The sequence below is a fragment of the Ammospiza caudacuta genome, chromosome 16 (assembly GCF_027887145.1).
Source record: "Ammospiza caudacuta isolate bAmmCau1 chromosome 16, bAmmCau1.pri, whole genome shotgun sequence".
NCBI classification, from domain to species: Eukaryota; Metazoa; Chordata; class Aves; order Passeriformes; family Passerellidae; genus Ammospiza; species Ammospiza caudacuta.
Genome location: NC_080608.1, coordinates 7,919,331 through 7,945,742, shown reverse-complemented (window position 1 = coordinate 7,945,742; position 26,412 = coordinate 7,919,331). Strand labels below are relative to the sequence as shown.

General features: G+C 43.2%; 1 protein-coding gene across 1 annotated transcript; it reads left to right on the top strand.

Annotated features, from left to right (window-relative positions):
- Nucleotides 1–236: 236 nt before the first annotated feature.
- On the top strand, nucleotides 237–25,507 carry LOC131564741 (organic cation/carnitine transporter 2-like). Its single transcript, XM_058815312.1, has 10 exons — nucleotides 237–629; nucleotides 9,091–9,194; nucleotides 11,893–12,047; nucleotides 13,408–13,579; nucleotides 14,498–14,624; nucleotides 18,334–18,434; nucleotides 21,283–21,497; nucleotides 22,763–22,945; nucleotides 23,394–23,529; nucleotides 24,074–25,507. The coding sequence occupies exons 1-10, from the start codon at nucleotides 237–239 to the stop codon at nucleotides 24,159–24,161; spliced, it is 1,674 nt and encodes a 557-aa protein (XP_058671295.1). The 3' UTR covers nucleotides 24,162–25,507.
- The last annotated feature ends 905 nt before the right edge of the window (nucleotides 25,508–26,412 follow it).

The following is a 26,412-nucleotide window of genomic DNA, read 5'->3' as shown; positions in this document are numbered from 1 at the left end:
CGCTCGGCCCGCCTGAGGCGGCTCCGCCTGCCCCGGCCCGGCCCGGCCCGGCCGAGCCCCCGCCGCGCCTCCGGGCGGAGGGCCCCGGGCCCGCCTCCGCCGGGCCGGCCCCACCTGCGCGGCCCCGGGCAAACCCCACCCCCAGGCCGGCCCATGGCGCGGGGCTGCGCGGCCGAGACGCTTCCTGCCCGCGCCACACCGAGCCGCGGGACCGGCGGCCGCAGCTCGGCCGCGCCATGCGCGACTACGACGCGGCCACCGCCTTCCTGGGCGAATGGGGCCGCTTCCAGCGCCTCGTCTTCTTTCTGCTCAGCGCCAGCATCATTCCCAATGGCTTCAACGGCCTCTCCATCGTGTTCCTGGCCGGCACGCCCGAGCACCGGTGCGTCGTGCCCCGCGGGGCCAACCTGAGCGGCGAGTGGCGCAACGCCAGCATCCCGCTGGAGCTGCGGGACGGGCAGGAGGTGCCGAGCCGCTGCCGCCGCTACCGCCTGGCCGCGCTCGCCAACTTCTCGGCGCTGGGGCTGCGACCCGGCTCCGACGTGGAGCTGGAGGCGCTGGAGCAGGAGCCGTGCCTGGACGGCTGGGAGTACAGCCGCGATGTCTATCGCTCCACCATCGTCACCGAGGTGCGCGGGAGCGGGAGGGGAATCCCGGGCAGCCCCGGGGTGCCGCGGAGAGCCGCGGGCTTATCGCAGTGCCCGTGCAGCTGCGCCGCGTTCTGGGCTCTCTGCCGGCACATTGATGTGCTGCTAAAGCCATGCCGAGTTTATTTTGAGGTCTTCTGTTCACTTTCATTTGCATAAGAACGAGGAAGGAAACTTTAATAGTGAGGATGGTGAGACATTGGAACAGGTTGTCCAGGGAGGTTGTGGATCCCCAATGTTCATGGGCCAGGTTGGGATAAGGCCTTGAGCAACCTGGTCTGGTGGGAGATGTCCCTGTCTATATCAGGGACTAGATGATCTTTATAAGGTCCATTCCAATCCCTTAACATTGTTTGTTTCTATAATGAGCTTCCAAGTGCAGCCTGTTTCCTTACCAGCGAAATTGATCACACTGTGCAAATGCTTCTTGCTTCATCAGGTATCTGTGCAAGGGGCTGGAGCAGGGTTAGCACTGGGTTCAGCTTGCTTGGTGTGACAGAGATGTCTCTTTGAACATCAACAGTGTTTGTTTTCTTTCATTAAAACAATAAAGGTGGTAGAACTCACGAAATCACAGGGTGGTTTGTGTTGGAAGGGGCCTTAAGGAACATCCAGTTCCAACCCCCTGAGATGGGCAGGAATACCTTCCATTACACCAGGTAGTTCCAAGCCCTGTTCATCCTTGCCTTGAGCACTGGTAGGGATGGGACATTCATAGCTCCTCTGGACAGCCTGTGCCAATGTGTCAGCACTCTCACTGGCTGGAGTCACCCTGAGTTGTGCAAGATACATGGGTGGGGAGGCCTGGTTTAAAACTTTATTCAAAGGACCCTGAACTTTGCTGTGTGCCCACAGTGCCTCTGCTGTGTCCCTGTGCTCACGTGCTGGGACAGGTCATGTTTGTGTTTGTGCAGGTGTCCACTGCCTGAGTCAGGTCTGGGGTGTGGGCAGCCTACCAAAGGTGAAGCTGTGCTGATTGTCACTGCTTTCACAAGATAGCTGTCCAGACGGGCAGGTTGACTTCAGAAGCAAGGAAATGGATTTTGATAAGTACTTTTGAGGAATACTTGAATTTCAATACAAGCATAGGCCTTTTTCAGAAGGCTTACAAAGTTTGTACAGTCCCATTGCCTGGACATGAGTTTCATGGAGCTGGAGCTCCATAAAAAATCTGCCATGATTTCTTGTTTTGCAAACTGGGTCGTGATCAGTGTTTGGGTAGTGATGGGTGTGGGTGCTAAATGTCCATAAGCTGATCTGGGCACAGAGGAAAGGTGGCTTGGGGAGCACAGGAGAGGAGCAATGGCAGCACAAGGGAGGATTAGAAATGGGAACACAGAGTTGTAGGAAACTCAGTCAAGGTTTGAATGATTCTGACAAGTGCAAGGCATTGCCTCATCTAAACAATTGCTGTCTTACTGCAGAGGAAAGCTGCTGGGAATGTCTCAGCTCCAGTGCTTGCTGAATGCACTGTTGTGAAAGGCTGGGTGCTCTCAGGGCAGTGTGAGGCTGTTGGCATCTTCGTGGGCAGGCTTTTCACAGGGGGCACATGGGTGCTGTTTGAGTGCTGTGCTGAGATGGTGATCCTGGCTTAGATGTGCTGCCTTGTCTTTAGAGCTTCGCTCAGCTTTGGCTTGATGTTAATTAAAATGTCTTGAGCTATTGGAGTATTGTCCAGGAGTTTTACAATCTATAAGACAAGAGAGCTGCTCACATAGTGCTGAGACTCCCCAGCCCTGGCTCCTGGTCTGTGTGACTTGGCAGATGTCCCATGTCCGTGGGAGGCAATGTTTGTCTGCCCAGGCATCATGCACTGAGGCAGTATTTTTTTTTTCTCCTCTAATATTAATGCTTCTAAACGAGTTTTGCAAGAGCTGTGGCCTTTCACACACTTACAGGTTTTCAGTGTTTAACTTATTTAATTTCTTGGCTTGGTGGTACTGCTTTCATGATTAACTAATCTTGTGTTTAGTTGCATATCTAACTTGTTGAATAATCATGAGGACCTTTGTCCCAGATTTCCATGGCTGACACTGGGAGGGGGAAGGGGGATTTTTTTTTTAAGAAAGGTTTTTGCTGAATCTCTCATGACTTTAGAGAAACCTTGTTTACGGTTCTGCTTTTCAACGGAGACTTAAAACATTCAGTTCTCTCCCACTTAGAGACTTTCATTTCTCACAGGCTAACAACAGAAGGTTGTTATTAGCCAGTCTGCAGTATTTAACCAGCTCTGGTGTAACAAAATCTCTTTCTGTCTTTTACTTTTTGAAATGCTGTAGCTCAGGGCATAAGAAGGGCTTTATTTTGGCTCAAGAAACCAGCTGTGTCATTCTAATGCCTCCATAAGTCCTGTAAAAAATGAATGTAGGAGTAGTAAAAGTTCATACATGGTAGTAAAAGGACTAAACCAGGAGTAATTAAGGGAAAAGATTAACTTCTGCCAGTCATGGCTGTTATGGGGCTATACCAGGAGTAGAATTGAGCAGTGGAGTTAAGGGCATGAGTGCACTAGAAATATGATATAATGAGGTGTTAGATGATACATCAGTCAGAACATTTTAGTTCACACAAGAGTGATTCTTAAACAGTGAACCTTAAACAGATGCTGAATTTTGGATACACTTATTCATCCTCAGCTTCTAAAAAGGTGTTGTAATTGTTCATCAGTTTGAAATCAGTGCAGATGGTGTATGCCAGATTTGCATGCTTTGTGTCTGTTTTGCTATTGGCAAACTTTAGGGCCTGTTGGCTTTTGCAGGGGAAGGATGCCCATGGTGGGACTTGCCAGGTGTCTGGAGGCTGGTCAGGTGCAGGGCTCCTTCCTGTGTGGCTCTTCAGAGAGAAAGTTCTGGGCAGAGGTGAGGGCCCAGAGGTTTCCATTCTGTAGCCCCAGGGATGCAATGCCCTGCTGTGCTGTCACACCACAGTCCCTGCAGGTGAGTGGGTTATGCCAGGGCTCCAGGGAGCAAGGGGAGGCTGCAGCAGTGACATGTGCAGGACACAAATGGGCTCTGGGGCACAGCTGCTCATCCAGAGGTTTCTGCTGGAAGGCAGAGGGGTGTGTTGTTTCACTTTGCCAAAATAAAAACACAGGCTTGTGCTAGACATTGTAATTTATACAGTCATAGAATCATAGAATGGTTTGGGTGGGGAGGGACCTCAAAGATCATCTTCTTGCACCCCTGCTGGCATGGGCAGGGAAAGCTTCCTCTAGAGCAGGCTGTTGCAGGAGTGGGGCCGGCAGATGAATTGTAAATCAGCCCTGTGTCATCCAGGTTCAGCTCTCACCCAACTCTTCATTAATATTAGCCACCTCCATTATTTATCATCTTTTAAAACAGGTACTTCTTTTTTGTTTTTGTAGGTTAATATCTGCTTATCACTGTGGCTGAAGTTTCATACTCATGACTTTGCAGCCCCAGGAGCTGAAAAAGCTGTTTGCAGCTTTGCAAAAGTTTAGTATTACTAGTCTTGTCAGAAGAAGGAAAAGAAAGTCTGGGTTTCATTTAATAAGTAAATACAAATATCTGACAGATAAACAAAGGTGTTTGTAAAATGCTGGGTTTTTCAAGGTGTGATTGAAAAAGCACATCATGCAGTAGTGTTTGAAATTGTACAAAGTACAGCTGTTTCTGAGATCACAACATAAAGTAAGATTAATATTGTTAAAGAATAATAGGCCTGCAGTTGATATTGTTAAATGGAAACAGTGCTCTTTTAGAGGCACTGTGGGCAGTTAGTAAAGGTAAAATTCCCTTCATGTTGCCTTTACTTTTAAATTCAAACTCACCTCAGGTGATGGCAGTGCCCTGTTTCCTTTTTCTCCAGCCATCTCAAAAATGTGATGTGTAGGGAACAGTTCCATTTCTGCACTGGGATTGTAAAATATTTGGCAATTTCCTTCCTGTTCTATGCAAACTTTATTGCTGCAAAAATGTAAAATGGCTAGAGGAGGGAAAATTAAGCAGAATGTGTATTTTGTAGACACAGACTTCTGTTTGCTGTAGATAATAAGTTTCAATGTAACATCTAGACCTTTTAAGTATTTGGAATATACAAATGTGTTTTTAGAGGAAAGGGTGTTTAATAACACTCACAGCTTTCAAGTAAGCAGAGAATACTTGTATGGATATAAACAAAATCAGATTCAGCATCAAAGGTTGTCAGTACTTGGTTGTGTGACTTCAATCTTTTGAAGATTGAAGACTCAATCTTCAAAACTGAGATTTTTTGAAGAACTTGCCTCTACTTGCTGAGAGAAGCAAGTGGAAGGAGGGAATACAGGGTACTGGGCCAGCTTCAAAAAGTCTTGATTTTTATAAAGAAAATATTAATACATGGAACTAGCCACTTAATTTTTCAATTACACATGTTGCATAATTGGTAGGTGTTATCATTGTGCACATTCTGGGCAAGCCAGGAAAAGAGTTTTAAAAAATAAAGGAATGTGATGACACAGTATCTTGTAGCTGTAAAAATTGTTTTGTCTATAAGGCTTTTCCTTGTAGGACAGAGGTCAGATGATGCTCTTGAAGGTTTGTATTTGTCACAGTCCAGCTTTGTTTAGGGTTCTTGTAGTGGCACTAGGGAAGGGCCTTGAGTTTGAGGGAGGGAGGAGATCTGATGGAGTAATTTATAGAGCTTTTATTCTTCTCAGTTCTCTCACTGGCCTTGTCTTTCTAGCAAGGGACTTGGAGACATGGTTCCAGGCAGCTGGCATGTAAGAGATCAAGCAGAACTTGGAAAATGCTCTCCTAGAAAGGTGTGTGAGTGATGGCTGTAAGTGCCTGGGACTGTTTGATACTCGAGCCCCAAACCTGGGCTTGAGAAGCAACTGCTTCAGTCCCTCTCCTTTTTGCTCCCCCTGCCTTCTGACCCAAGCTGTCCTCATCCCTGGCCATCTCCACAGCCTGTCCTCTTTTCCCCATCCCCTGTTCCCAGCTGTCCTCACCAGCACTGGCATCAGCCAGGGATCTGCTTACAGAGGTGCCTGAGCACAGCTCAGCTCCAGCACACAAGTGAGCATTGTGCTGGCTGTCAGGCTGCTGGCAGACATCACCCCAGCCTGAGGAATGGCCTGGGAAGTAGAAAAATCACACAATATCTGTAAGATGAGTAAGAAGACAAGTTTAAACTGCAAACAGAGGATGTCCTAAAGTTATAACAAAATAGGTCAGGAATGCTCTGTTCTGTTGGGTACCAGTGTTGAGCAGCTCAATGCTTCATAATCAGCAACTGCTCTTTGAAAACAGAGTGGAAATGTTTTTCTTGTGCTTGAAGCCCAGATACCTTACCAAGGTTAATCTTATCTTGTCCAGTGGGGCAAAGGCTGTCACAGCTAGCAGGCTAGTTCAAAATAACTAGATGCTAGCTACTAAGAAGTGAACATAGCACATGGTTTTAGAGCACTAGGTCATGGTGTGCTGTGTCCAAACAGCACTACCAGCAGCAGGGGTTGATTAGTAACTACTCCTGGGTCACTTGCTCTTTGCCATGCTGATCTAGCAGGGTTGCTTTGGTGACTTCCTCTTGGACAATGTGCAGTTGAGGGAAGGGTATGGTTGCAAAATGATCTGGAAGGATGATGCCATCATCACTGACAAGCAGTATGATAGACCTTTTAGGTGTGTCATTAATGAGTTGAAGACTTTGACATTTATTTACTGGGGCAAAGGGTAACAGACCTTAAAATCCCTTTGTTCTAATTATTATGTTTCTGTGGAGTCTGTAAATAACTGGTATTGTACAACCAGGGTAGTTCTACTTTGGAAATTTGATGTTGAAGTTCACTTTGATGCCTGGTTCAAAGTGATCTTCAGCATGACAGCTCCTCACTGTGCTTTACAGGGAGGCCAGAAAAACAAGCTGGTAATCATTGCCACATTTGAATGCCCAGTATGTTTCCACCTGCCAGTGCAAGAAGGTTTTGGCAGAGCTGTGCTAAACATTTTAATACCATGAACTTTTCCAAGAAAGGTCTCCACCTCAGTGATCTGAAGGAAGAGTTTGTTGTAGGACACAAATGTGCCAGTGTCTGGAAATCCAAGTGTTGTTCAAGCCTTGTGCCAAAGTGCAGGGTGTAGGACAGATGAAAGGAGGTGGTGGACTCACAGGCACAGGGTGATCAGCTGGAAAGTAATGATCTATTTAGTAATGACAGACTGATGACCAAGACAGGTTTTAGTTCTGTTATTGAGGATGTCTGGCTGCAGTAGTTGATGCAAAGATAGCTTCTTGTGAGTAGGCAAGTCTTTAGAACAGCAGGCTTTGTGTTTGTGGTGTTTGTTTCTCTGATAGGTGTTATCATATAAAGGCATATACTAACCACTGAGACCTTTGGTCTGTATAAATTATAAATTTGATAATAATCATTTGCTAGTATTTCCCAGTTGCCAGGTATGTTTTACTGAAGCTTCCTAGCTGGCTTAGACTCTGTGGTCATGACAGACTCAAGATTTCTTTAATCTATAATGAAATATAGCTTTTGTTGAATAATAGATATTTAACTATGAATGTTAATTATAGTTCATAATCTAAATGATGTGGATAACTATAGTAAGTTCAATTCCTTACCATGAGTGGGATACATTTGTTAACACACTGGAAAGCCACAGTTCTGGAAGGAACTTCTGTAGTGATGCCTGATTGATGGTGGTGGTGGGATGTGCTGGAGCACTGCCTGGAGTGCTGGTACCTGAGCTCCAGGCTGTGAGGCTGGAAAGGCCTGAGGAGGAAATGTTGAGGGTTATGAAATCTGATAGAAAGAGAGATTTTTCAGACATAAAATCATAAACAGGTTTATCAATGGAGGGGTTGTGAAATGACCAGAATACAGTTGCAAAAAAGGTGCATATTGACCTTAAAAATAATACTTATGATGACTGTCTTATAAATATATATAAGGTAATGTAAGGGCTGGCAGCTAGAATTAGACAGCTGATGAGAGTGTAGCCTGTGTGAATGACCATAATTTATCTCTGGAACAATTCCTAGTTCTAATTCAAAACTAGATGCTATTCCATGAAATAAGCAATGGCTCAGTTGCATTTTGATACAGGAATCTGGCAATGAAAGGTCATTGCTGGTGTTGCTCATTCTGTGTGTAGTTTTAAGTGATGCTCCAGCCTTAAAACATGGGCAGGATGTGGTTCTGGTGTGACTGTTAACAGGCTGAGGGCTGTGAGATTCCTGGAGTCAACAGGAACATTCCCTGTGTGGGAGCTGGAGCACACAGCAACTGCTGTGTGTTTATCATGAGCAGATCAAAGCATGGAAGGGTGTTCCCTTCAATTAATTGAAAAAAATAGACTCAGTTATTTGTAACTGGGGGACAAAGGGGATTAATTATTCAGGTCAGGGTGAATATTTTCATTCTGACCTTTTTAATACAGATTAAAACCTAAAATTTTCCATTGCTAAAACACCAGAAGAGGCCTTGAAGGAGCTGTTTGAATAACTACGCTCAGGAGGGTTTGGTCTCACATCTGTTGCCTCCCACTTCCTGTCCTGCAGGGCTGCAGCACCTGCCCTCTGGCAGCAGGTACTGGGAGAGCTCTGGGAAACTGGCTTTATGTCCTCCAGTCAGAACATAGCTGTGAAGGAGGGGATGAGGGATCCCTGCTGGGTTTTGTCCTTTCTTCTAATATTTACACATTTTTTCTTCCAGAAAACCAAAATAGAACTAAGAGTCTTTTAATAATAGTTGTTTATGTAGATGGAAAAATAACACGAGTGCTGTTTCAAAAACATCTGACTGAACTGGGTAGGATCTTGAAAAATATTAAAGACTTTATTTTAAAAATATTTCCTTTTATTCCTCATTTTTGTTTTAATTTTGGAAATCTTTGTTTGTTTGGTATATATTTCAATTTGTATTTCAAAGATACTAATTGAGGTTAGTTAGATTCCCAGGGAAGAATGAGCAGTCTCCTGTCTCTCCAAACCATATTAAAATGTAATAAAAGGCTTTTTCCTTCCTATATTGTTGTTTATATGGTTCAATTTTTCTTAAATTAGGAATGTGAATTTTTAATGGGAAACATTACTATATGTAGGGAAATCAAATTTAGAAACTATTTAGAAGGTCATGCTGTGACAAGCCAAGGGGGAATGGCTTCACACTGACAGAGGACAGGGTTATATTGGATATTAGGAGGAAACTCTTCCTGTGAGGGTGCTGAGACCCTGGCACAGGTGCCCAGAGAAGCTGTGGCTGCCCCATCCCTGGAAGTGTTCAAGGCTGGATGGGCCTTGGAGCAGCCTGCAACAATGGAAGGTGTCCTTGGCCATGGCAGGGGGTTGGAATGAGATAGTCCTTAAGGCCCATTAGAGCCCAAACTATTCTGTAATTCTGTTCTCAGTCCTTCCAAAGCCAGCTCAGCAGAGTTTAGGAGGGAGGGGAAATCCTGTTTATTAAAGACTTTCCAATTCTCTCTCCCTGCAGTGGAATCTCGTATGTGACAACGACTGGAAGGGACCCCTGAGCACCTCCCTGTTCTTTGTGGGTGTCCTGGTGGGATCTTTCATCTCAGGACAGCTCTCAGACAAGTAAAGTATATACACCAGAGCTGCTGTCTCTTTGATGCTCATTTGTAGGCATTTCTTGTACATCAGCTTTCCTACTAGTGTCCTTCTGCAACTGCTAACATGTCTGTTCTGTAACTGTCTAACCTGAGTGTACAGAATGGGTAGAGAAATGTGCTGAGCTACAACAGAATGTTACAAAGATTGTTAGTAAGTGTTGTCTACATCTGCTTGTTCTTGCAACAAAGTCACTCTACAGCAAACTGGTATTTTGTGACAGAAAGCAGGTGTTGGAGATGAGTTTTGTCTGGAAAAATCTGATCAATGACATTCTCTTCTATTTACTTTGAACTACCTTCTGAGGGATCCCTGACACTTGTTTTCTTCTTCCTTTTTTTTTTTTTTTTTTTTTAGTTTAAATTGGGATTTTTCTTTTTATAAACTATAGCTGCTTTTTCTCATCATCAAATACAGCATTTAAGTCCAATGATCTGTATTTGTGGAAGCATAAATGCTGTTCAGCTGTACTCCAGAGAAGCAAGACTTTCTTGTTGATCAGTACAAACATAGGAAAAAAAGGAAGACACCATTAATTTCTGTGGTGATGCCAACAGTTGTTTGTATTTTGTAAAGCTCAGTTTTTCTGATTCTCTCCCTGGGATTTGCTGTGCATTGTGTGCAGTCTTTCTTATTCCCTGAGAACAATATGTGGTTCTCTAATTTGCTGGTACTTGCAGAGTTTCTGTTTCACTGAAACATAATCTCCATGCCACAAATCTGGCATCATTTAGAGCCTTTTCATAGCTGCCTATCAGGATGGACCAATCTCAAGCTTAGAAAGAATGATCTTTTAAAATTAACCAGGCCTCCTGTACTTCTCTCCAAAGCTATATGCTATGTTTTTTGTCCAAAAAAATCCCTGGGCAGGCCAGTGTTTGCTCTCTCTGTGATCCTGCCTTCTGCCTGGTTCCTCCCCTCCCAGTCCTGCTCTTTCCCCCTGCACAGCCAGCAGGCTGCTGGCCTCCACACCCCCATCAGTGCAGCCTTGTTTGAGGTCCAGCAGTGTCCCTTTGTCACCTCCTCAGCCTTCTCTGTTAGGAAGTCACCACTAATGAGCTCCAGAAGCCTCCTGGGTTGTGTCCTTCCAGCATGTCCTAGAGTGTTCAAAGCCCTCATGGTGGGCAGTGCCTTTGGACATGAGGACCTTTCCTGTGGTGCTCTGCAGCAGGTCCTGTTTGCTTTTTTCTCAGCAGGTGGCTGCAGCAGGCACCCAGCACCCTTGTCCTCCCTGCAAATCCCAACCCATGATCTCAGCTGGCTTGTCACTCATCCCCAGGCCCAGATCCATGCCCTCCCACGTGAGGGGCGATTCCCCTCTTCCCTGAGTGTCTCACCACCTTTTCCTGGTGCTGCTGCTTCAGAAGGTTCAGGTGCTTCCCTCCAAAGAGCTCCTTGTCTGCTACAAGGATTCTGTCTCCCATGGTCACTACCCAGCAGGTGAAGCAGGAACTGTTCTGGTGCCAGAATCCATGAGCTTCCTACTTCACACTCCTGGCAGTCTCCTGCAGCTCCTTCCCCTGGTGGCACAGATCCTCACCAGGTGCAGGTGAGGAGCCCATCCATCCATCCATCCATCCATCCATCCATCCATCCATCCATCCATCCATCCATCCATCCCTGCAGTCCGTCCATCCCTGCAGTCCGTCCATCCCTGCAGTCCGTCCATCCCTGCAGTCCATCCATCCCTGCAGTCCATCCATCCCTGCAGTCCATCCATCCCTGCAGTCCATCCCTGCAGTCCATCCCTGCAGTCCATCCCTGCAGTCCATCCCTGCAGTCCATCCAGTCACTTGTAGCCACTGAGGGACACCAAGCTCAGGGTCAGGAGCTTCCTCTGTCCATGAGGAGGATGGTCCAGCAAAGCTGCCTGCAGTGAGCCTCAGACATGAAGGCTGACATAATATTTGGGGGTTTCAAGTAACAGTTCTTTGTGTAATGCCCCTGACACCAGCTGTAGACCTGCAGGTCAGTGTGGACTTTCAAGCTGTGAAACTTGCACTCAGCACACCCTGTCCCAGCAGCGTGGGGCTGCCTGGGCCAGGACAGCAGCAGCCACTCTTACAGCAACTTGACGGGTTGAGTTTAGTTTAATTTCTTTTCTTCTTGTTTTGGGAGTTTTGTTAGTACTTCATCAGGAGGTCTTCTGGGATCCCTTAATTTTGTTCCAAAGGGAATGAAGATTGTGGTACGGGATCACTGACTGCCAATAGCATCTTCCGAATCTGAGTTTCACCTCTCTTCCAGAAGCATACCTCTCTTCCTTTCTTCTTTTCCTTTTTTTTACCTGTTGAGCTGTCAGGGGCCATGTGCTCCTTGGAGGAAGAGAAGCATTGGATACTCTTGCACTTAAAGTAACTTGTTCCTGATGATTTGTTTCCAGCCAGTAAGAGAGGAATAGTGTTCCAGCACATGCTTGAAGATGACTTAACTAGCAGCCCTTAGGAAATAATTTCTCTTTGCCAGTGATGTTTTTAATGTGTTTAGAATAGTTGTGCCTGTATTACATTTCCTGAACCTCTGCTTTTTGCAGAAGTTTTGTATCTCCTTAACTATGCATATAAGTAATTTTATTTTTCTGTTTTTGTAGATTTCGTTCATGATGTTGTTTAATCATATTATTTTTTTCCCCCTTCTCTTTCTTTTTTTAATCTGTCCATGGAAGGTTTGGCAGGAAGAATGTGCTGTTTGCAACTCTGGCAATGCAGACTGGCTTCAGTTTCATACAGGTCTTCTCTACCAGCTGGGAGATGTTTTCAGTGTTGTTTGTGCTGGTTGGCATGGGACAGATATCTAACTACGTGGCAGCATTTGTTCTTGGTATGAAAGTCCTGCTGGTCACTGCATGTGTCCTTTCATCTTGTGCTTTTCCTGCTCCTTTTCAGTACTGACTTAGGGTAGATTTGTTTTGCCAAGCAACACTGTTAAGAGTGTGGCCTCACCATGCATGAATAACTTCTCTTCTCCTTGGAAGCTTCCAGCTGATAGAGGCGCAATTTGAATTGTTTCTATGGTTTACCACCCTAAAAGAGGCAAAACCCCAGAAACTATTTGAAATAAAGTCCATCTTCTAATGGGAGACATAATACATGTGAGACATGATTTCTTGGGGATTGGAGCTAGATGAACTTTAAGGTCCCTTCCAACCCAAACCATTCCATGATTCTATGGTTTTTCTGGGATTTCTGATGTCCATTTCTAGCCTAAATACCTGTTTCATTTAAAAGTTGCAAAAGAACCAAGATAGGTAGAGTAAATTTTATAAAGTATTCTTTAAACAGCCTGTAGTAAAAATTTAAATGTCGTCATGACTTTTGCTTTGTATACTTTCAAGACCATATTTAATTATGGGGATATGAATTATCTCATGAATCTGAGATTTAAAAAAAAAATTAAAATTCATTTACCATGACTTTACTGTCCAAAGTACCAAATGGTGGCAAGAAATTATTTCTGAGCCAGGGAAGGCCAGTTCAGGGGTGAAAGCAGTGCTTAGATAAGCTCACTGCACATAGCCTGCTGCAACTGCTGGCATCTTCTTTGATTTCCATGGAAACAAGAAAGATTGTATTTTGCTTCTCTATCTCTTGATTTGAAGGTCCCAAAACATTTCAGAGGAGGGCACTGACCCCTGTTCATGCATTTAATTCCCCTGGCAGTAGTGTGGTCTTTGTAACCAACACGAATTCCATATGTCTACCCCAAAAGACAGTGAGGATTTTGGCTTTTAGATAGTCTAAATAGTCTTTTAGAAGGTGATACAGGTTGGGAACTTAGTTTAGGGACCTTTGAATTATTCTTTAAAGAAGCTGGTCGCTCTTCATAAGCTGGAGAGGATTCTGGACATCAAGCTACATTTAACTGTTGAGAATGTCAGGTGATTTCAGCTCCTGAGGTAAAATGTAAGATTCTAAAATGATAAAATTACAGAAATATGAGCTACATATTGAGCTACAGAAATGCTATGTGGCCCAGTTCTCATTCTTTTACACATATAATTACCTCCATTGGTGCAGGATCACAGCATGAAGCAGCTCTGTGGTGCCTCCAGCTAGACAGCAGAGTGCTACATCCTGCAACTCTACAGTGCATTTCAAAGCCAATTGCTAGGGGTATTTTTATTAAGTGGCTTGGTTGCTATTAAGTGAAAACCTAATAATCCCTCTGCTGTTTTGAACAGGCACAGAAATCCTTGGCAAGTCAGTCAGAGTGCTGTTCTGCACCCTGGGTGTGTGCATCTTTTATGCCTTTGGTTACATGCTGCTGCCCCTGTTCGCGTTCTTCCTCCGGGACTGGCGGATGCTGCTGCTGGCGCTCACCCTGCCCGGCCTGCTCTGCATCCCGCTCTGGTGGTGAGTACAGCTCACTCACAAGGCTTTAGTCTCTAGAAGGTCCTGTCTGCAGGTTTTTAAGATGATGAAGTTAATGAAATTCAGGAATGGATAGGTGAAGGATGGATGTTGTGTCCTTTACTCTCACAGTTGTTTAGCTGTTGGTCTGTGGGGTTGTATGTGATCTGACTGATGCCTGAAAAACCTGCTCTTCATGTTCTCTAGGCTTCTGTAAAATTAAATCTTGCTCATACTTCTGCACCAACTGAAATCCACAGGCTTTTAAGTATAGGTGTGAACTAAGGGCAGAAGGAAAAACCAGATGTTCTGGGCATTGGTAGGGTGACACAGATATGACAAACTACAAAACAGTACTTGCACAGCTGTGGCACTTCCGTGTTTTCTTCTATAGTTGTTAAAATACTACATATGAGTGGCATGTAAAGCTGAAATAGTCCACGTGGTGGTGGTGTTGCTTCACTTACAGTAGCAGCTGTGTTTGTGCTTCCATCTCTGTTCCTGTGCAATCAAATGACTGGGGAATTCTGCTCTCTGATTTTCCTTTCTGTCACAGAATTTACAGTTACTAATTTTATATGTGTTAGCATCTAAGGATATTTTTCTTAACCTACAGCGTGCTGCCTGTGTGCTCACATTTCTGAATTTCTTAAATTAATCCCATACTTGGATTGTTTGGATTGCTCTTTTTTCTGAGTCACTGCTAATTCCTTCAGCACTTGTGAAATCCATAAGGGCATATTAGTCTGGTCTTGTTCCTTACACTAGTCTGCTCTTGTAAATCTGATTTCTGTTGTCACTGCACTAATTCCTGCAAGATGTGGCATGTTTAGAGATCTTCCTGCCTGGAGCAATGTGTTGGTCCCTTCAGCAGCTCTTTCTATGGAAATGCAGGCTTGTTATTGTAAACCTTCTCTGCAGGATCATTCCAGAGTCTCCACGGTGGTTGATCTCCATGGGGAGGTTTCAGGAGGCAGAAGACATCATCCGAAAAGCTGCAAAAACCAATGGCATTACAGCCCCTGATGTAATATTTGACCCTAGTGAGGTAAGACTTGTTTAGCAGTCCAGTTGTTTGTGGACTTTATGTAAAGCAATTAATTCCATACAGATGAATGGAGTTATGCCTGCACTGCATTCTGTGCTTCTCAAGTGGGTGAAAGATCATTGTTTTCTGCTGAAAAGCACAATACCCTTTCCCTTCATTGCAAAGCCTTTGTGGTGCCATTCCCGCAGGAAGGCCAACATGCATTCTAATGCAAACATCTTTTTCATCCAGTTTACAGCTGCCCTTTTTCCTTTTCAACTCTGTTTTTCAGGGGAGGATAATGAATTTGAGGTGCCTGTTGCTCAGTCATCTAAATATTTGCACCAAACAGATTCTGTGTTAAGTCAGTCTGTAATATAACTCTGTATAACACAGGGCTAATCCTGGCCAATGACATTGGAAATACTGTAATTCTAGTTCATACTCAACTTCTGTCACAGAATTTACAGTTACTAATTTAATATGTTTTAGCCTCTAAAGATAGGTTTCTTAATCTACAGTGTGCTGCTTGTGTGTTCACATTTCTGAATTTCTTAAATTAATCCCATACTTGGAATGTTTGGATTGCCCTTTTTTCTGAGTCACTGCTAATTCCTTCAGCACTTCTGAAATCCATAAGAGCATATTAGGATTCTAATCCACGTTAGGGAAAGCAACACTTGAGCCCCTTTCAGGTGAAGTAATGACAGATATCTTTCCCATCTCTTTCTTCCTACGTGCTCCTGTTTTCTCTGGAAATCTTCCCTTTGTCTGAGCTGAAGGGTGCCTTTAAGGTGTAGAAGCAGTTCCATAGACATTCAAACTTGACCTCAGAAAGTCAAGACAGACAAACTGTTTGTATATTCCAGGGGAATGGGCACCTCGACAGAATCTGTCTGGGCAGTTGCAGGCTGACAATTGACAGTCCTTTAAGTGACAATACATATAATGAATATCATGAGTATAATATACTCATTTGCTTTACAATGCCTCTGTTCTGCTAAGGAGAATGGGAATCCATTAAGATGTAGGTGTTTGCTACTGAGATTGAAACAGCTTCCCTTGTGTTGAAGTCAGCTGGGTACTGACAAAGCTGTTTGTGCAGACTTATTAGGAGATGGTAGGGCAAGCATCCTGGTCTTACTGGAACAGAGTAAGAATGCCAAGAAAACACACTTCTGATACCTTTTCCTCTGGATCTTTGTTAGAATACATACTTTCCTTTTTCTTCTTCTTCTTTCTCATGCTGTGGCCATGAAAACTCATCTATTGCCAGCACTGCAGTGGGAGAATAGAAAATAAACTCTGGCTCCAACATCTGCCTAAGATCACTGTTCCTGGAATCTTCTCTCTTGTTCTTGGAAAGAAACACTGATGAGTTTGCTGTCTCTGAATGGCGTTGGATAGTGAAGGAGCAGAAGGCAGGGGCAAAAATAGGGATTTTATTCCAGGAAATGCTGGACAAGGAGAAATGCGTTGCAGCAGGGTGGGCTGGAGAATGTGGTGTGCATTTACAGACACGAGCACATCAGCTTTCAAAAACATACTAACTTTCTGACCATCAAAGGAAAATGATCTTGATGAACATGGAGAATTCCTGTCCATCTCTTTCCTTTCTAAGGTAAAAGTAATATTGTGGCCAAAAGATCTGCGCAGAACTCCTCTGCATCAGTGGTGTGTTTACATTGTTCTTGTGTCTGCTATCTGGAGAGCTGGAAAGCAGAAGGCTTAGAGCCTCTTGAGGGTTTAGGAAGCATGTTTATGCTGCAGAGAGGTTCTCAGAAATCTGGTTGGCCCCTTTCCTTCCTCATTTGGAATGTGTGTTTGGGATGGAGGAGCCACCCGAGCTTATGGCTGGAGAGTCCCTCAAGCCTGTGCAGCTGCAGAGCTGCAACTGCAGAGTTTTGACTCCAGAGATTTCAAGCCAGTTGAGGTCCAGCAGGTGATGAATCACAAACCAGCTGTGGAGCACAAATGGGGTCTGGTTAGTTAAGAAGGGATAGAAATGTTTGGATTATAAATTTAATTTCAAACCATCATTTTGTTTTCCCTGTCCTTCTCTCATAGCTTCTTGTTTGAGCCTGTCCTGGTAAAGATTATGTTGTCTGCTTATCCAGCTCTTGAAAGGCAAGGACCCTTTTTCTCATCAACTGACTAATTAACTGCATGTTTCTCTTCCTGATTTTGTTTTATGGTTTGCTTGTTTCTTCTTCTTTTTTTTCCTTGTTTCTTGGCAACAAGTAGTGGCATGTGGAAAGATCATGTGATTTATGAGAAAGGGCTGTGAGCTGTGGAGTGACTACAGTTTGTGTGATGTAAGTTTGGCTTCAGGCAGAGAGAAAGTTAACAAAGGTAAAGGACTGTTTGGCTTTTGTAGAAAATGGGATCGATGAAAGCAAATACACAGAAATTTGGTGTGTACCAGACTGCTATTTCATTATCCAGATCTTCAGAACTGACTGTCACTTGGAAAAAATATTCATGTTACTGCAGAGGTTTGAGAAACTCCAAGTTGCTTAATCAGAGCTGATAGTTTTAATCAATGGATTTTGTCCTCTTAAATCACCTTTTCTATATTTTGAAAAATCTTTTTCTTGGTCCCCCTCTTTAGAAGTCTAAATAAGTCCTAATAAAAAAAATAATTATTTTTTACTGTCTTACCAAGCACAGAACTTGTTCTCATACTTTGTGGATGAATACCCTTGCATTGTTTACATGGAAGTGGTTTTATGTTGAGAGGCTGGAAAGTTGAATGGGGAAAGAAGAAGATTGTTGTCTTTTTGTTTACATTCTTAGAAGATAATCTCAAAAACAGACTAGATAATGATGGGCACTCTTAGCTCATTAGCCAATTTGTCTTGGTTTAAATACATTACTCTTAGGTCCAGCTTGAGAAGTCATTGGCTAACTCTGCCCTGCTGCAGTTTATTGAAGCAAATCCTGTTAATTGTTGCTGTGTCTGCAATGGACAGTTTATCACTTTGTTTTCCTGATATTTGAAGACTATGCTGTGTCTTTCCAGATGTCCTTGGTCTTCTGACCCTTAGGCTAAAGAAACCCTCTACTTTTTATCAAATGTGTCACCATCCTTCTTACTCTATTCTAGTCTGAGTGCAGTTGATTCTCCAGGTGCAGTGCTCAAAACTGGATGTAAGAACCCTTCCAGCAGTGACATATAAATAGTGAATTAATACTGTTGCTTTATAATTCAAGTAACAAAAAGCAGTTGATTTGTGAAGCCTCAGATAAAGAAAATTATTACTATAGACCCATAGAATGTGCTGAGCTGGAAGGGAGCCACACAGATCATCAAGTCCAACTCCTGGCCCTGCACAAGACATCCCAAGAGTCACACCTGAGAGTGCCTGAGAGCATTGTGCAAGTGCTTCCTGGGCTCTGTCAGCCTTGGTGCTGTGAACATTTCCTGGGGAGCTGTTCCTGTGCCCAGCCACCCACTTTCTGATAAACATTCCCTGACTCAGCTTCATGCAGTTTCCTTGAGTCCCGTCACTGGTCACGAGAGTTAAGAGTCTCGGTCTAAATTTTAAGTCACTTTAAATTAGAGAAGAGCTTCTGCTTTCACAAATTTGGCTCTCACATGTGTTTTGTTACAAACCTCTTTCAGTAGATCAAAAGACTGAGGTATAAGTTGGTGGTAGGACTTAGTTTCATAATCATTATTTTTGCAGGAAGTTAAAGTTCCCGTGTTTTATTGTTTGCTCTCTTACAGCTACAAGATGTGAATTCCCAGAAGCAACAGACATACACCATTTTGGATCTAATGAGAACTCGAAATATCCTAACTATCACAATTATGTCAGTGCTTCTTTGGTAAGCAAGTGTGATTCAGGAGTATGTAACTTTAAATACTAAGGTGTTCTGAAGAGATACAGACAAAACCAGTTCAAAAGTCAATGACTAGCTGACTGAAACATCAAAATTCTGGTGACATAGGGTCTTCATTTTGGTGACAGTGTAGAAACACATCTGGGTTGGTGTTCCTTTGTGAACAGTCAGGCTCATCCTGAACTGAGCAAGAATCCAAACAGCTGGCAGTGGATGTGTGGGAATGCTGCCTGATCCTGGGCCTTGGGGAATGCTCTTCTGACTGTAGCAAAGTCTTTTTAGAGGAATGAGTCATACCCTACCCCCAGTCAGAGAACTTCTGCCTAGGGATCTGAACGTGATGCCTGAATAAGGGGAGACTCTTTCCATTTGTTTTGTATTGGCTCTTAAAGGGATAATGCTGCCTTTTAAGTTCTCATCTAAGATTTCTCTATATTTTCCTGATATCTGCTTTGAAGATGACCAAGCTGTCATCTTCAGCTTGGTTTTCACTGGCTGAAGCCATGCTTTATGCTCAGTTTGATTAAATGGTGGTTATTTTCCTTACCAGAAATCTTACTAAGCTGTAAACAGAGAGGGTAACTGAAAACCTGCCAGAGGCTGTACAGTGAGGTTTAATTAGTGCATGTACCTAATGACCAAACCAAAAAGGCCCCTTAAGTGCTTGGGAGCCAACTAAGTTTATATGCTGTCTTCTTGAGCAATGTTCCTGTTCCTTAGGTGGCACAGCCTCAGAGTTCAGTCCACTGACCTGCCAGCACATACAAGATGATGTGGCATCTTAGGGCAAAGGATGAATTGGCTTATGTTTAAGCCAGATTCTCTGGCCCATAACCAAGCACAAGGCCAGGCCATAAACACACTGAGAAGGGAACTTGTGCCAAAAAAACCAGCTCAAAAAGAAGAGTAATGTTGGTTCCTTGCAGAAATGTCAGTAAGGTACCTATATAATGTCTTCCTGCTCAAGTCCAGTCACTGACTCCCATGTGTGATTGGAGGTGAGACTGCCCTACTCCTCATCTGCTTGATGTGGGGCAGTAGCTCCTGGGCACAACCAGCTTTGGGTGTGTGGTTGTAGAAATCAAAGGCAAAACCTGTTGGAACAGCATTTCTGGCAGGATGAAGCAACTGAGAGAAGCACTGACATGACAGTATGTAATCCATTCTAATGGATTCAGTAACCCATACTGAAGGGCTTTTTACCACATCAAAAATCAAGTTTTATGATAGGCAAGAAGAGGCAAGGAGGTACAGTTGACTTGCACACTCTTACCTCCTCTTGCAGAAAAATATTTGGTTAAGTTGGGCAATGTTTTCACTATTCTAATTTATATGTCAGTGACCTAATCTCCTTTAATTTCCCAATATATAAAGACATAATATCTTGTGCTTCCTCACAGCACAGTTTTCCAGCCCATGGTACACTGATGATGTATTCCATGTCATTAATTAAAAGTTCTCACCAAAAAGGGCTATAAAAGAGGATACTTGCAGGCAGTAATATATCAGCTTTACATAGTGCTGAGTGTTTTATAATTTTGACTAAGTAACAGGCCCTTAAACTATTCCCTTTGCAGGGTTTGCACCAGGGATGAAGAAGTTTGGCTTCTTGGCACCCTAGGATGTGTAAATACCACTGAAGTTTTTCTACAAATTATATAACTATATTAAGGTTTGCCAATGTAATGAGCTGAGGGAATCTGCTACCAAAAGGGAGTTCCAGCATTACAGTTTGTATATAAAAATAACTCCAAGGAGCACAGGGTGTGAAAAACACTTCAGAACTACTTGTGAGAAGAATGGCTTAGGGCAGGGCACCACAGCAGCTGGGGGTAGCTCTCATTTGTGTCACTTCATGCCCTCCCAGGCATACTAAGCAGCTTTATTTTAAGCAACTGGACCACGAAGGCTTGTCCAATATTCAGTGAGGAGGAGGAAGAGCTAATCTTTTGTCAGTGGTGCACTTGGTGCTGTACAATGGCTTTGCTCCAGGTTCTGTTGTAAGGCAGATGCTGGAGGAGATGAAGTGCCAAGTGTTCTGTGCCTCATGTTTGCACCTGGACATGTCCGGATCCACTGCCCATTATTTCCTTATTTACCACATTATACTTGTCAGTAAAGCTGAACCTTCTCTACCCAGCATCTCCCAGGACAGGACAGAGTTTGTCTCCAAGGCCAGTTGTGTATTTCTCTGGATTACATGGAAGCCAGCTGTCATCTGGCACAAAATTAGGATGGCAGTGATCCAGCCACCCGTCTCTGTCCTGATGCACTGACCAGCCCAGGCAGCCAGGCATGCCATTGTCATTTAGAATCTGCCCAGCCAGCTTGGAGCATGGCAGAGAAAATCACAGGCTGCTTGGGGCTGCCAGGATGCCATTCTCCTCCTCTCTGACTTTACACAGAAAGCATGGAGCATAATGACCCAGAAACAATGATCTCCACCCAGAGCTCTCTGGTAAACATAATGGAAAGCTGCTGTAGGCTTAAGCAGCAGTAAAATTCAGTAGCTCAGACTTTCAGGTTAAGGCTATAAACAATAGTAAAGGCAACTACTGCATTACTGCAGTGTGAATGATCATCGCTTTCTTCCCAGGGTAATATATTTTTTCCTTTGAGTTCAAGAGCAGTCTGAAAGATCAAAAGCATCTGCATGGTTTAATTGTTGACTTGCTGTTTCTGAGTCAGCACTTTAGCTACTTCAGAAGTGAACAAGTCTGCCAGATGCTGAATTTACCCTACACAGCCATTTCTGTGCTTGATGGAAATGTGGAAGATGTTCATGGCAACCTGAGGAAGAAGAGAGATTTGACCCTGCTATTGTTTCTTTCAGGATGATAATCTCAGTTGGCTACTTTGGACTTTCTCTTGACACACCTAACTTGCACGGGGACGTGTATGTGAACTGCTTCCTGTCAGCAGTGATTGAGGTGCCAGCCTACATCATCTCGTGGCTGCTGCTGCGCAACCTGCCCCGACGGTACTCAATGGCTGCTGCGTTATTCTTGGGAGGCTGTGTTCTTCTCTTCATTCAGCTGGTGCCTTCACGTATGGAATCATTAGTTGATCTCACATATCTATGATAGGTGAGGTGCAGGACCTTGCACGGGGCAGATGTGGAGGAAAAGTGTCCTGAGGGGACTCAATGCAGACACTCGTGTCCTGTCTTTGCCCCTTCTCCTTGGCTCTCAGTAACTGCCACAGCAGGACATTCAGACTCAGGTTGGAAGGTGGGTCATTGGCTTTGGGTTCTGTTGGGATTAGAACTGTACTCCAGCTTTGCCTCTAAGCTACATCTCTGGCAGGGTGTCCTGGTAAGGTCCAGGTGTAAAACCAGGACTAGACCAACCAGAATTTGTAAATTTGGTAAGTGGAAGTTACCAAGGGGCTGCAGAACTCACTTCTCAAACAGCTGCTGTTGACTTTGGAGCTTATTTAAAGAGTTACTTTCAATGGAATCATTGTGAAAGTATTTTTGATAAGCAGATATGTTTGTACTGACTGAATTAGTGTTGATAGTTAAAATAATGTGGAGCTACTGGGAAGGAAGGCCAAGCAACATTTATTGGATCTCAAACCATACATATCTTTAGTCCAGTTAGATTAATAGGGCTATAGAGTCATTACTGATAACAATATTGAATATAAGGGGAGATGATGTTGCCTAGGACTCATTTAAAAATCAAAGACATACAAAATAGAATGTGCAAGAACTGCCTTGCTTATTTTATAACAGTAATATGTGTGCTGCATTCTCAGGTTTGGTGTTTTTTCCCCTGTTCTTTGAGTCAATTGGACACTGATATGATCTGTTTTGATTTCCAAATCTTAACTGTTTCAGTTAAAGTCAACTCAACTTCCTATAATTAAATTATTACAGCTAAGAGTGTTAATGGAATGAAGAATGTAGCTAAGAATGTTAATGAAAAAACAGTTTTTTAGGGAACCTAAAATAAAATAATTTGTTTCAAATGTCTTACTTTGTTCACTTCATTAAAAAGGGATCTATGGCATTTTTTGCAATAGCAGAGGTCTGGCCCCTGAAACCTGAGAGTATCTCAGCAGTTCTGACTCTGCTCTCCTTATTTTTCACTTGACAGGAAGCCCTGTTCTCAAGAGAAAATGGAAACGTTGACTTCTAGTAATTTAAAAAAGAAAACATTAAAAAGAACATTGCTTATGTTTGTGGATATTTACAGGGGAAAAAGACAGCAGATATTGGAGTTAATTAGACAGGAGTTACACAAACACAAAGGAGTTAAGGGATACAGTGAATTGCAGGAGCCTAAGTCCTGACTGTGTTTGGCTTTCAGATCTCAGTGTGCTGTCTATTCTGCTGGTGATGTTGGGCAAGTTTGGAATCACCTCTGCCTTCTCAATGGTTTATGTTTACACGGCTGAGCTCTACCCAACTGTAGTAAGAAACATGGGAGTTGGAGCAAGTTCCATGGCCTCCAGACTGGGCAGCATCCTCTCACCCTACTTTGTTTACCTTGGTGAGTTACCTGGGCTGCTGGAGAGATGCTCCAGAGACTCAGTTCTCTTGCCTCAATTAAGGACACTCCTTACAGCTGTTTATTCCCACTCATTGAGTTCCTACAACCACAGTTATAACAACATTCACTTTGAAAGTCAGGCTGTCATGGGGGTTGATTGGTTTTGTTTCTACTGAAAGCACAAACTTACCCAGGTAAAGCCCTGAACCTTGGTACAAACATTACCGCAGAACCACAGAATGGTTTGGGTTGGAAGGAACCTTATATATCATCTCATTCCACCAGACTTCCACCAGACCAGGCTGCCCCATGCCCTGTCCAGCCTGGTTTTGAACACTTCAGGGATGGGGCATCCACAGCATCTCTGGGCAATTACCAGAAACATAGAGCTGATACAGTTTTTTTTTTTTTCTTTGTTTCTTTCTCTTCTTTTTTGTGTTTTACACAGGTGCCTATGATCGGTTTTTACCTTACATCCTGATGGGGAGCCTGACTGTGCTGTCAGGAATTCTCACACTGTTCCTGCCTGAAAGCTATGGCATGCCTCTTCCTGACACCATTGATCAAATGCTGAGGGTCAAAGGGTAAGTGCCACCTGCTTTAACATCCTCTGCTCTGAGGATTGGTTTGCCTAGGTATGGTCAGAGGGAGAGGCTGGTTTTGGCAGCAAAGGCAGCACTCTGTTGAAAATACAAAAGCTTAGCTGAAGTCTTAGTCCCTCTTCCCAAGTGTAAATGTTCATGTGTACATCTCTCACTCCAAATTTATCATTTGATGACTTAATAAAAATACATCTGAGGAATGCATTTCAAAAGTATGTTGCTTTATCAAGGTATAGGGGCATGTTGTAGGTCCTGAAAGTCTCCTAAGTGCTGGGGAAGAGCTGAACTCTTCCAGTTTAGTTCAGCTGATCTAAAAGGCACTGAGAGCATTTGGCCTTTTGCCATGGCTCTGATTGAAGATGACACATGAGCACAGATGTGCTGTAAGAAAGGGACCTTTTCACATGAAGTCAACAGGATATTAAAAATAGGAAGCTGTGTCCTTTCAGACAGGACTCTGATTTTTTTTTTCTAAGTTCTCTCATCTGTTTTTAAAGTTATTTTATTTTTTCTTTCTTCATTCTAGGTTGGAATACAGGCCTCCATCTAGTAGCACAAGGGAATCCAAGGAGGAAGAAGAAAATCCAGAGATTTTTAAAAGCACAGCTTTTTGATGAAACTCCTATGTATTTCCTGGTGGACTGAAAGTTAAATGGACTTTTCTTCTAAAATTTATCCTAGAAAGGGCTAGTGACAACACTTTGTTTTATGTAATTTGAACCTTATTTATTAATTTAAGCACCATGTTCCCTACATTCTCTTTTTATATGAACATAAATACTTTGTAGCCTTCAGTGAGATTTTTCAGCCACGGTTGAGTTCATGCAGTAGTACCATGGAGCAGAATCTGATCAATCTTTTGTAACTTTACACATATAGTTCAGCTGAAAGATACTTGAAAATGAGTTCAAGGGCTGGCAGTGTGCCTGGATTTTCTTCAGTGAGCCTCCTCCAAAGCTAATGCTTACATCAAGAGGTAAAAATTGCCTGGAAAAGTTGCTCATTGCTTTTGGTTCCTTGACTTCTGTTTGTGGACAGGAAACTTATTTATTATAGTGAAGGTTTATGACAACGTGCCTCTCTGTGATCTTGCTCAAATGACTTTGCATATGCTTAATTTGTTATCAAATTGAGAAAGATGCAAAGAAAGATTTTGAGCATTAATTCTAACCTGTTATGTTTTAACTCAGCATAGACTGAAAGGACTGTCTTGCACAAAGTATTTAGCACTGAAATTTTGTTCACGAAATTCACTTGATTCCAATGCTGGATTTCAACTGTACCTTCTTGGTGAAGTTGTTTACATCTGACCTTGGATGTGGCCTTTTTTCAGGCTGGATTTATTCTAAATGCAAATGGTTTCACCTGTGTGTAGAGGGAGTGGTGTTAGTTTGGCATTCTCCCTTTTCAATGTGTGGTGAAACTTCTATGTATAAATTGTTTTAATGTTTTCTGTGCAATTTGGATGATGGAAACAATTCTCCTGTCTTTGTTCTGTGTTTTCCCCACTCCTGTACACATGCACACAATTAATACATTTAGTTGTAAATTTTTATGTTAATCATGCCACTGCAGTGACCTCCTGGTGGAATGTACTGAGAACAAAACTCAGAATGTATCTCTGACCCCTGATTCTCCATCTTCAAGTGTCATCTATATGATTGCTGTGAGGTCTGTACATTTTAAGTTTCACTTAACTTATGTAATCAGTGAATTGCTTTTAAATTGTTTAAAAAACCCAACAAACCCACAAATCTTGTTGTCAGTCTGCCAAGAAACTGTTCCTTGTGTTATGGAAGTTTGGCATTACCTGTGTTTCTTTAAATACACAATATATATGTACACAGAGTCTCATTTGTGCTATGCTGGTTACAGTGTGACAAATGTGAGTGGTGAAAGGTTTCTCTCTCATGGCACTTGTGTTTTGTTCTGTCTTGTTAAATTAAGACAATAATAATAAACAGCCTAAACCTTTGAAGCCTAAACTCTCAGAGTCCTTACTCTGCTGCAGCAGCTGGTTGGGGAAGTTTTGCATTTTCCTATGGCGTTTAAATATACAGGTGGTGTTGGCTGATTTCAGTCTTTCATTAATCAATATCCCAAATTGTGACCTTGGTAACAGACTCCAGCAATGGGACTGACGTGTACCTTGGACTGCTTGTCACAGGAAGAAAGTAGAAAATGCTCTATAGACTATAGTGGTTTGGTTTGGTTAAATTCTTCCTAACAGTGTCTTGAGCTCTAGGGTTTGCTTCACTTTTCCTGCATTTTCTCACCTCTTTATTTAGGATTTTCATTTATAAAGGCAGCAGGGAGCTGACCAGTGTCCCCGGGTCAGAGAATGATACCAAAACCACAGTGTTATCAGCTTTTCCAAGGAAAAAATCCAAACCTTGGGGCAGGTTCAGTGTCACTCTGTTTAGTAGGTTGACAAGCCCTGAGTGGGCAGGTTCAAAATGCAGTGTGTGATTTGAGGCTACTGCCAAAACCGAGAACCTGGATTTTACAAGCCTCACTGCACATTACAGGACAGCCTTGACATGAACAAATACGTGTCAGGGTAGTGCATGTAACAGCCAGTCCCCCTTGCCCAAAAACATGACCTGATTTGTGAGCTTTACAGCCCTTTTGAAATATTTATTGCAAGCATGAGAGTATGTTGTAAAACGTAGTACAGATATTTTTCTTTGTAAACCTTATGTTTAGGAACTGGAACACTGAGAAGCAGCTTTTTTGGTGTGTGTTGTAGGAGAATGATCTGGTAACTGCAGGAATCTGAGGCAAAAAACATTTAGCTGCAACTTCCTTGTGATGAATTTGCCAATGTAAACATCCATGTCCCATAAGGCTCTTCCTGTAAACAGC